At 30.8% G+C, this 13,957-nt stretch overlaps 1 protein-coding gene and 2 long non-coding RNA genes across 3 annotated transcripts in view; 1 reads left to right on the forward strand and 2 right to left on the reverse strand.

Moving 5' to 3' along the window:
- LOC121132411 (FMRFamide receptor-like) overlaps nucleotides 1-13,957 on the forward strand; it is a 32,460-nt gene that overhangs the window by 9,781 nt on the left and 8,722 nt on the right. Inside the window, exons 2-3 of the mRNA XM_040727804.2 lie at nucleotides 7,066-7,273; nucleotides 13,025-13,233. Of these exons, the coding sequence (XP_040583738.1) occupies nucleotides 7,066-7,273; nucleotides 13,025-13,233 (417 nt within the window). The remainder of the gene's footprint in view (nucleotides 1-7,065; nucleotides 7,274-13,024; nucleotides 13,234-13,957) is intronic.
- LOC121132413 (uncharacterized) lies at nucleotides 7,130-10,638 on the reverse strand. The gene is made up of 3 exons (XR_005869325.2): nucleotides 9,482-10,638; nucleotides 7,404-7,468; nucleotides 7,130-7,267 (listed from the first exon to the last, which is right to left on the reverse strand). It is a non-coding gene; the product is annotated as an uncharacterized lncRNA (long non-coding RNA).
- Nucleotides 12,360-13,957, reverse strand: part of LOC121132412 (uncharacterized) — a 49,908-nt gene continuing 48,310 nt past the window's right edge. The window contains exon 4 of the long non-coding RNA XR_005869324.2: nucleotides 12,360-12,595. This is a non-coding gene — a long non-coding RNA (uncharacterized lncRNA). The remainder of the gene's footprint in view (nucleotides 12,596-13,957) is intronic.

The following is a 13,957-nucleotide window of genomic DNA, read 5'->3' on the forward strand; positions in this document are numbered from 1 at the left end:
ATGCTCACTCAAAGATTAATTCCGTGAAGGTCGTCCAAAAACGGCCGTTGTGCCAGAGAACATGTATGCCGTGCGTGAAGTGATAATGCAAGATCGTCATGTGACATACCGTGAGATAGAAGCATCCTTGGGCTTTTCTTCCATGAGCATATATTTGATATTGCATGTACTCCTGGGCGTAAAAAAGGTTTGTTCTCCTTGGACCCCCCAAAATTTGACAATAGCTCAAAAAAACCAAAATATTTTCCTTCGAAGCAAATGGTCGCCTGTTTCTTCGGCAAAACTGGTCATGTGGCGACTGTTCCACTTAAGTATCGTAGGACGGTCAATTTTGAGTGGTACATCACAATTTTTTCGTCTAAAGTCTTCGGAGAAATTCGAAAACGAACAAGAGAATAGGAATCATTGTTCACCATGACCATTCGAGCTTTCATACATCGTTTCAAACCAGCGCCTTTTTGACCGATCAAAACGTCCGACTAAAGGGTAATCTGCCGTACAGCCCTGACTTGGGCACCCAATCACTTCTTTTTATTCTCGTTCATGAAGAAAAAAATACGTGGTCAACGATTTTTGTCGCCAGAAGATGCGGTTGAAGCGTTTAAAAACCATGTTTGAAGGGGTTTCAATAGGAGTGGAAAAAGAGCTTCGAAAATTGGGTTGAGCGCATGCAAAAGTGTATAAAGCATGCTGGAGAATACTTTGAAAAACGATAAAACCATTTTTGAAGATAAATATTCGTATTTTTATTATTAGCCTAGAAATATATATAGTAGCCTACGTATCGCATAGAAATTCAGCAATGTAAACAGGTTCGTGACTAAGTGAGATGAGAGGGGGGGGGCGAGGGTAGTATCCACGGAGAAAAAATACATCGAATTATGATGGAAGAAGTATTTGATACCGTCAAAAAAGAAGAAATAGTGGACAAAAACTTTCGAATTGTAATAAGTATGTTAAAAACATTATTTTTCTTAAATTTTTATTGTAATAATTCTATTTTATTTCCATAATTAAATAAATTTATAGATGTCAATAGATTAATAATATATTTTTCAACATATTATTTTATGAAGTTTATTAACATTTTATTCCAATTTTTAAATTGAAATAAAATTTTATTTTGCCTTTCAAGATATGAATAATAGATTTGGGAGATTATTTTGACTCTAATTCAATTCAAGAAATCAATAATTATTTATTCTTAAATTGAATATGATTCGTGAGAGTGCTCCGAACTTTCGTTCCTTTTATCTACTCACTTTCGCATTTTCCAAACTAATATATACTTTTTTAGCATTTATACAAATTGATGTGATGTAATGACCAATGAGATGTAAATTATACCTTTAATTTGAAAAAAAAAATGTTGGATCTTATTGCAGGAAATACAAGTTTTAAAATGTTTTGGTCAACTATAAATCTTTTCTTGTCGGCTGTCGTGGCGTCAAAGAATTTCCTTTGATATTGGTCAGTATCGTCACTCTGTGTTTTATCTCTATGATTATATCTCTATCAAATTAACAGAGTCTTTGGTGATCTCGGAGTAGAATTGAGGATCGACATCGGATTAATGTCCTGGCGTGATATGTAGTGGGATTTATGTGCTTATTTGTTTCCTTGTTCTTTCAAAGATACTTGCAGCTAATCAAAAAAAAAAAAAAAACCATGGTAGCGAAGATGCTCCTCTAAAATAATTTTTGGTCATTTTTTTTTTTTTTACTATTTTAACTATTTGGTTGTGTTTTATGTACATCTTGTTACTACAAGAAAAAAATGGCAAATGTACTATTGTAAAGGGATAAATGTGTCGCCTATTTTATACTCATTAATGTTATTTATATGCCCTTGGGGATTTCAGCAATATTGGGCTCCTTCTGCAGGGGAGGACACGTGTAGGTAGAGAAAAGACGATTGCTTTAGAGAATGAGGCTATTACAAACGACATACTTGGTTATTCAAATTTAATAAATAAGTTGAAGGGAGATGGTGAATCTTAGATTTCAGCCTATCAAATAGTTAAAACGCTAACTCGATTTAATATTAAGAGATATGGAGTAAAATCATTGTTTAGAAATGCCCCCAGCATTAACAAGAGTCAATGAGGCACTAGAAGTTTTATAGGGATAATATAATGACAATCCTTCTTGTAGAACACCTTTTAGTATACTGGAAATAACAAGACCGTAGCCATATAGAGATTGTTGGAAAATGTTAGAATGTAGTAACAGCAGAACACTTTCCTGTACAATTTTTCTGAGGAAGGCGGTACAAGACCAATTATGTTTACTTTGGTTGCAGGAAAACAGATGATCAATTCTATGGTCTTTTTTTATTATGGTCTTTATTTCACAAAAATATATATAGAACATTAAGAAAAAAATATGAAGGAATGCAAAAATAAACATTTTATTTGTATTCAAACAATAAAACACTGAAGAAAAAAAATCATAAAAAATATGTGAATATCGAGAGAGCTAAAACAAACACGTAATGGTTATAATCACTTTCTAAAATAAAAAATACACATACAATCAAGTAACACACACATCTTAGTCACAAACTAAAAGAGCTAGATTTAAAGAACGTTCATAATAATAATAACATAACATCGAAAAGACGTTTCTCATATCGTTCTTATGACCTTTAGTTTATGAAAATGTCACACTGACCAAGAAGGAAAATATCAAACCCAATCTGAGGCGAAGTCCCAATCCAAGGAATTTCCTCTTGGAATACACAAGGAAAAACGATACATATTGCTGCAGATGGTATAATTACATTCTTAATTCCCCCAAATTGCCAGAAGTAAGTCCGCTAGCTGTAAGGGCTTTAGAACTTATTAATGCATAATACCTATACTGCACAAATTTAATAGCTGGAATTCCTTTGCAGAGGAATCCTAAACAAAATATTGGTTTTAATGTGGTCTGAAGCACACCTGGCAATCCCAACAACTCAGTGATATGCCTTAATAAACAAACAGATCTGATACCTGCTGACACTCCACGAACGCATGTAGGACTGAATTCTAGATCCTCCCATAATCCTTGCAAGGTGTACTGAAGAAAATATAGCCTGTTGAAACTTGGAACTGGGTCCTAAATTTATTTAATATTCCTTTAATTGGTAAGAGGGAGTTGCACTAATTAAGTATTGGTCAACATTATAGTAATACAATGACTCCATTTGACCTGGAATCTTCTTTGAAGTCCTTATAAATGATGTATATTTTCTTCTGTAGGAACAAACGTGATTCGAACCTACGCATATTGAATTCAAGAGAATAATTCCTCCCGAGTGCGTTGTCTATTGAGCTTCGTCGTTCCATTATTGTATTGTTCTTGTTTTTTAGTGTATCAAAACTGAAGAAGTTAAGGAGCTAGAGGAGAGGGTTTTGGATATATTGGAATTAGAAGAAAAGGCATAGATGTTCCTTTTAGACTTACACGAGATGGGAAGAAAAGTGAGGATCGGGAGGAATCTGCTCTGTATCTTATAAAAAAACTTTTTAAGTATGAACAATGGCCAAATAAAGTATATTTATATGGTGAAATACCATTTAACCGTATTCCTCATGGCAAATAAAAAAAAGAATATATAGTTATGAAGTTTACTCGATAATACTTTCCTGTAGAATCGCCTCTAATATATTTTTATATATTTTATTTGGTCAGATGAAGTTGCAAAGATTAAGAATAAGTAAACATTTACTCCATCTGACCTAGGAATCTAATGTGAAATCCAGTATATTTATTTTCCTAAGAATGACCGGTGTGCAAAATTACACACATTCAGTTGAAGATACTAATTTCTCCCAAGGTCGTTGTCCATCGAGCTACGTCGATTACATTCTAATTTTTCAAATTAATTTCTTTCGTTTTAGTTATTTTTAATTTATTCTAGTGTTTCAACTAATTTTTACCAATTTAAATATACAAATGTCATAAAGGAATAAATTTAAAAAAAATAATAATCAATATTGGAAACAACTTTCATTAATCATCAATGCTATTAATTACTTTTCACAAGAAAATTACTTGGCCAATGAAACCATTAATCAAATTTAGATATAAAATTAGAATAAATAACATTAACTATTTTTATTTCTGGAGGTAGATGTAAGTTTCTCCTAAAAACAATAGAAAAAGATTAAAAGATTTAATAATTCCTTTCAAATTTTTCAAATATTTTACTGATATTTTCGGATAGTATCGTACCAAATCCGCTCCATAAAACCTTTATCTATCAAAAATAATTATAAATTATTTTTTGAAAAGAAACAAACTAAAATTAATGAATGACTAGTGCCCTTATTTAATTTTGACTTATCTTTGAATTTGATAATTCTGAAAATACACGTCTAATTAACAAAAATTGTAGGACCTTGGATATTTATTATTAGAAACGCGAAGTATTAGTGAGCGGCACCCAAAATTCATAAGCGAGAATGTCCTCATTGATTCTAAAAACGAGCTCACAAAGTTGGGTAGTGAGCAGAAGTGGGAGCACACTCGTGATTTTGTAAACGGCACTTATACTTTGTAGAGATGTGAAAAAGAGCTATTCTCATGTGCGTAAAAACCAATCCTGAGATAGCATCATAAATATGGTAAACTTACAGGATAGCAAATCAGTAGCTTTTCTTTTGCCCACTTAAGATCATTCTACGAAAATAAATTTTTAAGTCATTCGATCACATAATATATTTATATATATTGTGACAATGTGTACTTAAAATCGATTTATCGCATCATTAAACCTTTGCAGTTTCAATTTGTATGTGCTTAATGAAGTGTGTCAAAACTTATTAATTGACTGTTAACTAATCAAGATATCTTTTATTATTAGAGCTGTAAATTCTAAGTTTCTACTCTAGAGTTAACTCTATTCCTTGTGTTGGTAATCTACATAGATTTTTTTTTAAATCTACATCATTATCTACATGGCTTTGAGGGCCATGGTATTTGGATGAAGGACACTACAGGACTTCCCCTCGATACATTATTTAAATCTTTAATAAAGTCTTCAATTCATGAGAGGAGAGTATCTTTATAGAAATTGTAAACACGGATGCGTGTCCTAATGAATGACAGACAGTAAAGCTGAGAATGGGCTAAAAAGTAACTCAGAATAGAATTGAGGATCGACACAGTAATAATTCTTGTCTATGTTCTTGCCAGATACAGAGTAGGATTTGTGATTATTTCCTCCCTCTCATAGCGCCTTGTAGCTAATAAAACGTTATGGCAGAAAAACTGTTATACGCAAAATATTCTTCAAATTTACAGGATTACCACATCATTTTTTTGTTGCTGATATTTTACATATTGGCAGTTCTTAGAAACTACAATTATACTTACTAATTGAGCTGTAGAGTAAATCTCAGAGTTCCTAGGATATTATGTTCTTCAAATATTTATTAATTCTTCTAGTGAGTTATTCCATGGGGGATTTGCCGACTGGTCCATTGAAATCTGAAGACTTACTAATTAAATAATTAATTAAGGTTGAGTTATTGAAATTAATTCATATTTCGATATACTAAAGTATAAACAATTAGATACAAACAAAACAAACCTGAGCTCTCCAGCTTACGTAAAAATCGAGAAAATGAGACTTGAATGTGATAGATGAATTTCCTTTCGCACACTCAAAGCTGTTGGGCTACTCCAAGACCACCATCTATTTCTTCAGCAAATCATAAATGTTGGATAGGACGAATGGATGTGTCAATAAGGCCAAACTGGACACAGAGGGCTTAAAGAAAACAGCCACGCCAATCCCCTCAAGTATATGACGCATAATTCAAGATATCTCGGGATTTCACACCAAACTCTCCACAGATCTATCAAAAAAGTGGGTGGAAAGAGCCTTGTGAGGGTGTAGAGGCCACTCTTGACACCAAAATCAAAGAACCCCATCTCTTTTGTTGCAAGACTGAGTTTGTCTGAGTTTTGAATGAGTCTTTTGAACTTTTTTTTGCAGTTTCGGCACCCCTACGCTCTTGATGACATTTTTTAGACTACATCTTTAACTGCATATCGAGGGGAAGTCCTGTAGTGTCCTTCATCCAAATACCCTGGCCCTCAAAGCCATTGTTAGCCAGCCCTGGGACGCCATGACAGAACACTACATAAGTAGCGGGTCCCTTTCCTTCCACCGCCCCCTGGAAGCTATCATTACCAATAAAGGAGGCTAAATTACACACATCTACTTATAGTATTAATTTGTTGAAATTATATTGTCAATTAATTAATTATATCCTGTTGAAGTTAAAAATTTAGGAAAATGGGATCACAAGTAAATATTTTGTTTATGTACCTAAATATATTAATAAATTATTTTTTACTTCATATACAAAATATGAGAAAGCAAACACATTATAAGTTTTGTAAAAACATTTCTTAAGATTACACAACTATAATGTACAAAATATATTTTCAATAGAAATATTAGATTAATTGTACAATATTCCAAAACTTTATAATTATTATTAACACTTACAAACACTTATATTATATAATATGAAATATATAAGTATATGAATTGAGTTATAAGTAAATAAATAAATATTTTAGTTTTAAATTATTCCCCTACCAAAGAACCTTTCAGTACGTTCTGGTACACACCAATAAAATAATTCAGGGAATTAATAGAACATGAGCAGATGTAGTAAAACAAATAAATAAATAAAATATGATGAGTAAAACAAATAATAAAACATTTAAAAAACAAAAAACCGAGTCAAGAATTTAAAATTATCATTCAAGACAATTACTTCCCAAAAGTTTCATAAGACTTAAAAATTCCTTTTAAAGTTTTCAAATATTTTACTGATATTTTCGGGTAGTATCGTACCAAATCTGCTCCATAAAACATTTATCAATCAAAAATAATTATAAATTATTTTTTGAAAAATAAAAAACTAAAATTAATGAATTACTAGTGTCTTTATTTAATTTTGACTTATCTTTGAATCTGATAATTCTGAAAATACACGTCTAATTAATAAAAATTGTTTGTATTTGACTAATATTTGAATATTATTCCGTTATTTTCTAGATTGAAACTACCTTTTCACTCTTCTACATACTTAAGATATTTCCATACATTATCCCCTACATATATCCGATTGGTATGATTGCTCAGACAGGAAGTGTATACCTCACAGTTTGTGTAAGTTTTGAAAGATATATAGCCGTTTGTTGGCCACTCAAAGCAAGTTCCCTTTGTACACATGGAAGAGCCAAGCTCTACGTTGTCTCTGTTGGTGAGTAAACATTTAAATATTATGTATATGTTAATTGGTATTGGCTTGAGTATCACTTTAGTTTGAGATAATAAACTTGACTTTACTATAATAAAGGTGACAATTTTCTGAAAAATTACAAGAAACTCACCCGAAATATTTTTTTGGAAAGTTCGACTTTACTTCACCCATTAGAGACGATAATTATTAAGTACACTTGTAAAAAAATACACAGATATAGTTTATATATTTATGACTAAAAAAAATTAAAATTATATCAATAAAAAAATCCATAAAGATCCCTGTGACCCCAATAAAAGCCAGTTAATTAATTAATCGATCAACAGTATCAGTTGCATTTAGATATAACAAGATATATATGATTTGGAGATATATTTGTTATTAAATTATTGGATTCATTCTTCAACAATTATAGAAACATATTCAAATATATTCATTTTGTCCTAATTATAGAAGCAATATGAATAAAGCCGAATATTACATTTGAAAAACTCAAATTTTGCCTTTACTTTACACATTGCACCTTTACAATATCTTAACTGAAGGGTAGACCTTATAAAGTGAAGGCCATTATCAACTCTCCAGCTTTTGCTATCTGATCCTCTTAAAAATAGATTGAGACTGGGTCAATTTGACTAAGGAACAATAAATAAGGGAGAAATACATTTGTTCTAGTTTTTATGAGTCACCAGGCTTGATCTATAAGGAAAGGGGAGATCGGTGATAATCGTCAACTTTGGTTAATTGCTGAAGATTGTATATAATCGACAAGCAATACTCCATATATATAAAGTATTACATGTCGATTATACATGGATCTCCTTTTTTCCTTCCTATTTTTATAGCAACTAAGGGCTATTTTTGTATTAGTAAAATAGTTTTTGAAACGAACGAGATAAATATATTAAAGTAATCCTATTAGAAATATTAAGAATTACTTATTTAGGCCTAGGAGTATTTATTTTATGTTAACATAATAATTATTATTTAATTAAGTTATTTTTACTTACTAAAGACATTCATTGCACCATTTTTTAAACTCAATTATCTCTTTCATTTCACAACTATTCTAATAATAGAAAAAATAGCCTTTAGTTAGTCTAAAACAAAGGAAAGGGAAACACCGTACTCGTTCCATATATACGAGTATATTTGTGGAGATTTAATTCAAACATTATATATACCATTTACATAATTAGGTTTTGGTTTTTTTATTATCCAAAAGTTAGGCAATTAAACATATCTACAGAAATTGATTGATTTGCTTGGTATGGATTAATATTACGTAATTTATTTTGTAGGCATTAAAAAAGTATTCTTTATAAGAAATATATTTTTCGTTTCACAGAAATATTTGAAATATATTCCCAAAAAGAAAGTATTGAAATGTCGATCTATATGTTACGGGTAAGGTAAAAATGCCCGGGTAATCTATAACATTTCCAATATTTTATCTGGCGATGTCAATAAATGTAGAATGGCACCCATCCTATAAAATGATTGTGGTTAATTTGATCATTAAACAATTAATTACAAGCAATTTGATCGTCAGTAATTTCATTACAAAACAATTTTATTCTGTTCACATTCATTGAAATTTTTATTATACTCCGAAAATTAAACTATTGGATGGTATGAAATGCAAGCGGTTTACCTACACAACCCATGCGTCGGAGTGTGTTACAGAATATTAAAAGGGGTCCTTGATGCTCAGGGAAGCATTGGATTTTGACCCAGATTTTGACCAGTATTTCGAATGCACAACCCTTGGACCGAGGTGTATTAATGGAATATTAATCCTCCAGGAAGCAATGGTGTCAGGTTATGACCCACTATTTAGACCAGCAGTTCATTTGCACAACCCGTGGAGGGAGTATATTTTAGGATATTAGAAGGGGTCTTTAATACTCTAAGAAGTGGTGGCAATGGGTTTTGATCCACCTATTGGACTAGTGGTTCAGTTGCACAACCCATGGGGGTACCATAGAATATTTGAAGGGGTCCATGATACTCGGAATAGAGACGGAAATAGGTTTTGATCCCTCTTGGGGATTAGTTTTCCGCCCCCACAACCTGTTGCTCTATTTATATTTTGCAAAATAAAAATGGGGTCTTAGGTGACAATTTCTTATCAACAAATATTTAGTTCGATTGTCCCAAAACAATATCAATTTCAATGAAAATGCACACGATTATCAAATTGCTTACCTTATCAGTATGGTAGAGTGTATGATTCTTAAAGCTTATAATGTGGTCCTGAAGCCCAACTGACTAGCTTATAGCAACATCCCCCAAAAACCACAAGGCTTTTAAAATTGAGTTTAAAGTTGCAAAAGTCCAAGGAATTATATACGAAGTGAAGGTTGGTGAAAGAAGAATTCCATCATGCCTAGAGGCTCTTGTGTCTCAGCAGATAGACGTACTAAAAACCTTGGAGGATCGGAGTTACCCTCGAAAAAGTAAGTTTCGTCAGGACCTCTAAACTAATAATTATAATTTTATCTCAAGTCTTGTTTACGACCGGGTCGCTTCTCCTCTTTTTTTTATGTGTATTAGTGCTCTGTTGTGTAAGATGAGGAGCACTTTAGAACACTCCTTCAATAGTATACAGGAGCGAGTAAGAGGTGGAATAGGTGATATACTTGGTATCAAGACTTTTTTTACGCCTTCTCTCCCCTCCAATTTCTCCTTTTTTTTCTCCCATCCTCTTCCTTTTACTTATATTATATACAAATGTATAAACTATGCATGTCCATTATTACTTTTGAAAAAATATATTTAATATATTTACGACTTTAAAATAATAACTGGGAATTGTTTTTTTTTATTATAAAATATTACAATTAGATCTTTTTGGTGTAAATATATGTATATCAAATAAATAAATGGGGGAAAAAAATAAATTGCTTGCAATGAAATTGTATAATAATCAAATCCTTATTGAACAAATTGTTTGTGTAAGAATTGTTTAATAATCAAATTAGCCACAATCATTTTTAAAGGAAATGTAAATGAACGTAAAATGACCACTCGAAAGTGCAAATTTTATAGATTACCCGGGTATTTTACACAATGCCCGTAACATATTAATAAAAATAAATTATGTACTATTAGAGGTGCCCCTGTTGAAGGGCGGAATATAGGGGAGTAGAAACAAAGAATGAAGGTAGAAAATAAGAAACAGAGAAGGTGATCTAGAAAGGGGCAGAGGGAGAATAGAAGAGGGGAGAGATAAAGAGAAATATATATATATAAAAAGAGAAAAAGGGAAGAAGGTTTTATTTTGGTCCAAAAACAGCCTTTTAATAACCTCGGAGGCCCAAAATAATATATTTTTTTAAAAGTTTGGTTATTTCATAAGTCTACGTGCTAAATTTTAGAAAGATCTGTCCGACCGTTTTTGATTCCATGTGTGTGATAAACGGCTAATTTAATCATTACACGATAAGCATTTTGGCCAGCTCAAAACCTCGACTTTCAAAAGAAAAGAAAATATTTATCAAAAACATAATCATAACTATGTGATGTTTTGACATGTTAATATATATTCCGACTGTCAACCCCTTTGGAAATAATCAATTTATAAAGTCAACAGCTTTAAATAAGAAAAAGTCAACTGATAAAAACAGCTAAAGACAAAATACTATTTTTTTATTCCAAAAGTCATATCCAGTGAGGAATATTATACGCCCCCCTTCCCCCTGTATATATATAAAAAAAAGAAACCGAAAATAAACGTGGTAACTTTGACAATTTGAAGAGTGTTTTGGAAGAGAGCAGCTTAGCTGTCATGATGTTTTATTAAAATGTGACAAATCCAACTCTGTGTATAAAAAAGAACATAGGCAAGAGTTATTCCGATGTATATTCTTAATTCAATCTGAGTTCAACGAGGACTTACATATATAACTCCCCAAGAAATCCACAGTGTTACTCTGCTTCTTTCATAAGCACATGCAAATGTTCTATCCGACTCTGTGTCAATTAATGGTAAATAACTATGAATGGTTTCACTATGCCATTAACTGTTCAGTATTAACGAATTATCTTACTTTGTATTTATTAAGGATGAACATCTTGCCGAATGTTCAAATAAGATAGAAACGTCTCAGCGTGGATCATTGGTGTTTTGTCCTATAATAGTAATCCTCTGAGCAAATTTTATTTATTGAAACTAAATGATCGTTTTTATTAAATAATTTTCGTTAACAACATTAATAATACAAGGGTTAATTGCTACATCATAAAATTATTAAATATTATACATTATTTCTTCTTAATTGAAATAAAAATATTGTTTTGCCAAAAATCAGATTCAATATAATAAAAACACAAAAAAATACTTCCATTGTCATCGCCGAGACCAACAAAATTCTTAACATGTTATTTAAATTTATATTCAGCAGCATAGCTTGATATAAGTGAAATAAAAAAATTGTATATTACATATATTTCCAAACAATTTTTGCAAATTGTGTTGATTCATACTTTATCTGTCTCTAACACCCAGATGCTCTTTTTTTCAAACTATACTCTTGTTTAAAAAGAAGTTATATTATATATATATACATAAGAATGAGTTGTGTCATACGCAAAGCAATTTGGTAATACCTTATAGAATAAGGTATACACATGATCATTATCAATATGTGAAGAATCTCATAACTAAATAAATGAAATTTTTGTATGTATAATGCTCGAGTAATTTTATAAAGTCTTCAACAAAAAAATATTATACCTCCTTTTGTATATATGAAACACTCTGCTCAATTATATTCCAAATTTTAAAATAAAATTTTTCTTGTAGGTACATATACTTTTTTTAGAATGGAAAACGAATGTAGTATACATTACGATTATCGTTTTTTTATAATTGCAAATCAACTAAAGCATAACAAATTGAAGGCTTAAATATATATTGAACTTAAATAATAGAGCAGAAATATTGATCATATAAATACACAATGGCGCTTGGATATTTTTATGGAGAACCCCTTTTCATTGCTCTGATTTGGTGTAAATCCTGCCGAAAAAGGCAGGGTTATAGTTGCGGTAAATAGACATCCATTATTTTTAGTGGATTTTTTTTTTCATTTGACGATCTTCTTTATTGTATCCATATTATCGATAATTGGGCTTTTAGAGCGTGGTGCATCTTGGAAATCAAAATCTACGAAAATATGGCAAATTTTCTTTTTGCTTGTGTCCATATTTGACGTGCGACCAAACATCACTGACTCAATCAATCAAAAAACTGTCCAACAAGGTTTTTTTAGTACAAAGTCATATCTTTCTTACCCCATTCATTTTAATCCTCTCGCGCTAAAACAAAGTGAGATACACATTACTAAAGTCATCTATTTGAATCCTGCTACCTTTATTATGTACAATGATATTCGTACTTATTAACGTATTACGAACTAAAGATCTCATTCTTCAAGGAAGATACCTTTTAAGTTCAAGCAATAGACTATGTATATGACGATATTTTTGTTTAAAATAAGTTTTTACTTAAGCCATAATAATTTGCCATTATATGGAACAAAAAAATATATATAGGCGTTTAGGGCTAAAAAATATGCCCTGTGTTCAGTGTAGCGCCACAATAGGTTTTTACTTCCCACAATCAGTTCAATCTATTAAGGAATTTTGAAGTATTTACCCTTCGTGTACAAACAGACCGACCAATGGAAATCTACAAATATAATACTTTTTAGTCATTAATTTCTCTATTTTCGATTGATTTTTCAGTGATGCTTGCTTTTGTCTACAACATTCCTAGATTCTTTGAAATCTCAACCATACATAACACCACCTACAATCAAACAGAATTAGTGCCGACATCTCTTAGGACCAATCCTTTGTATGTTAAGTTCTACATTGCTTGGATGTATGTCATTTTTATGTACATAATTCCTTTTGTCAGCCTTGCTATCCTCAATTTCAAGATATATAGAACTGTAAGTATTCAAATGATGAAATCGAGGTTTTGGGTTTTTGAAATTATAATTTTTTTTGTCTGGTAATCAAAATGAAAATAAAAATGTTCGCAAAAAATTTGAAAGGAGAACAAATATTTTCCCATTTTTTAAGGTTTTTATTTTATTTAGTAAAGGATTGGATTTTTCTAATAAAAAATGTGTATATTGATTGCTTAAATAAGCTCATTAGACTGTTTCAAAATGCAGTTCACGATGTAATTTTGAATTGGACACGGCATTTTCTCATAATCACATAGGGCCAAATGACTACTTTTTATAGCAAAATACATGATCTCTTAGTTCAAGCAATAAACTAATCCTATTCGTATATCAGCAAGATTTTTATATTAAATACGCTTTTACAGAAACGACAACTAACAACGGAATTTTATGGACATTTTAGTTATAGAAATACTTGTTGGACACATTTGATTATAAAACAATAATTATTCCAGTTGAGTTAAAGTTTTACTAGATTCTTAGTTATAATAATCAATAAATAATTAAAAGATATATGAATGGTTCAAAAATGCTTAAATGGCGTCTTCCTATCTCATAATGACCAAATCATTAATCCAAATACACTCTGTCAATATCAAAATCTAAGAATTAGTATTTGTGTACATTATTTTAAACAGATCCAAATAGAGAAAAAATACTGCCTTCCATTCAAAACTATATGATGATTACATTTTGAAACAGC

This window comes from Lepeophtheirus salmonis, chromosome 2 (genome assembly GCF_016086655.4).
Source record: "Lepeophtheirus salmonis chromosome 2, UVic_Lsal_1.4, whole genome shotgun sequence".
In the NCBI taxonomy this organism is placed as follows: Eukaryota; Metazoa; Arthropoda; class Copepoda; order Siphonostomatoida; family Caligidae; genus Lepeophtheirus; species Lepeophtheirus salmonis.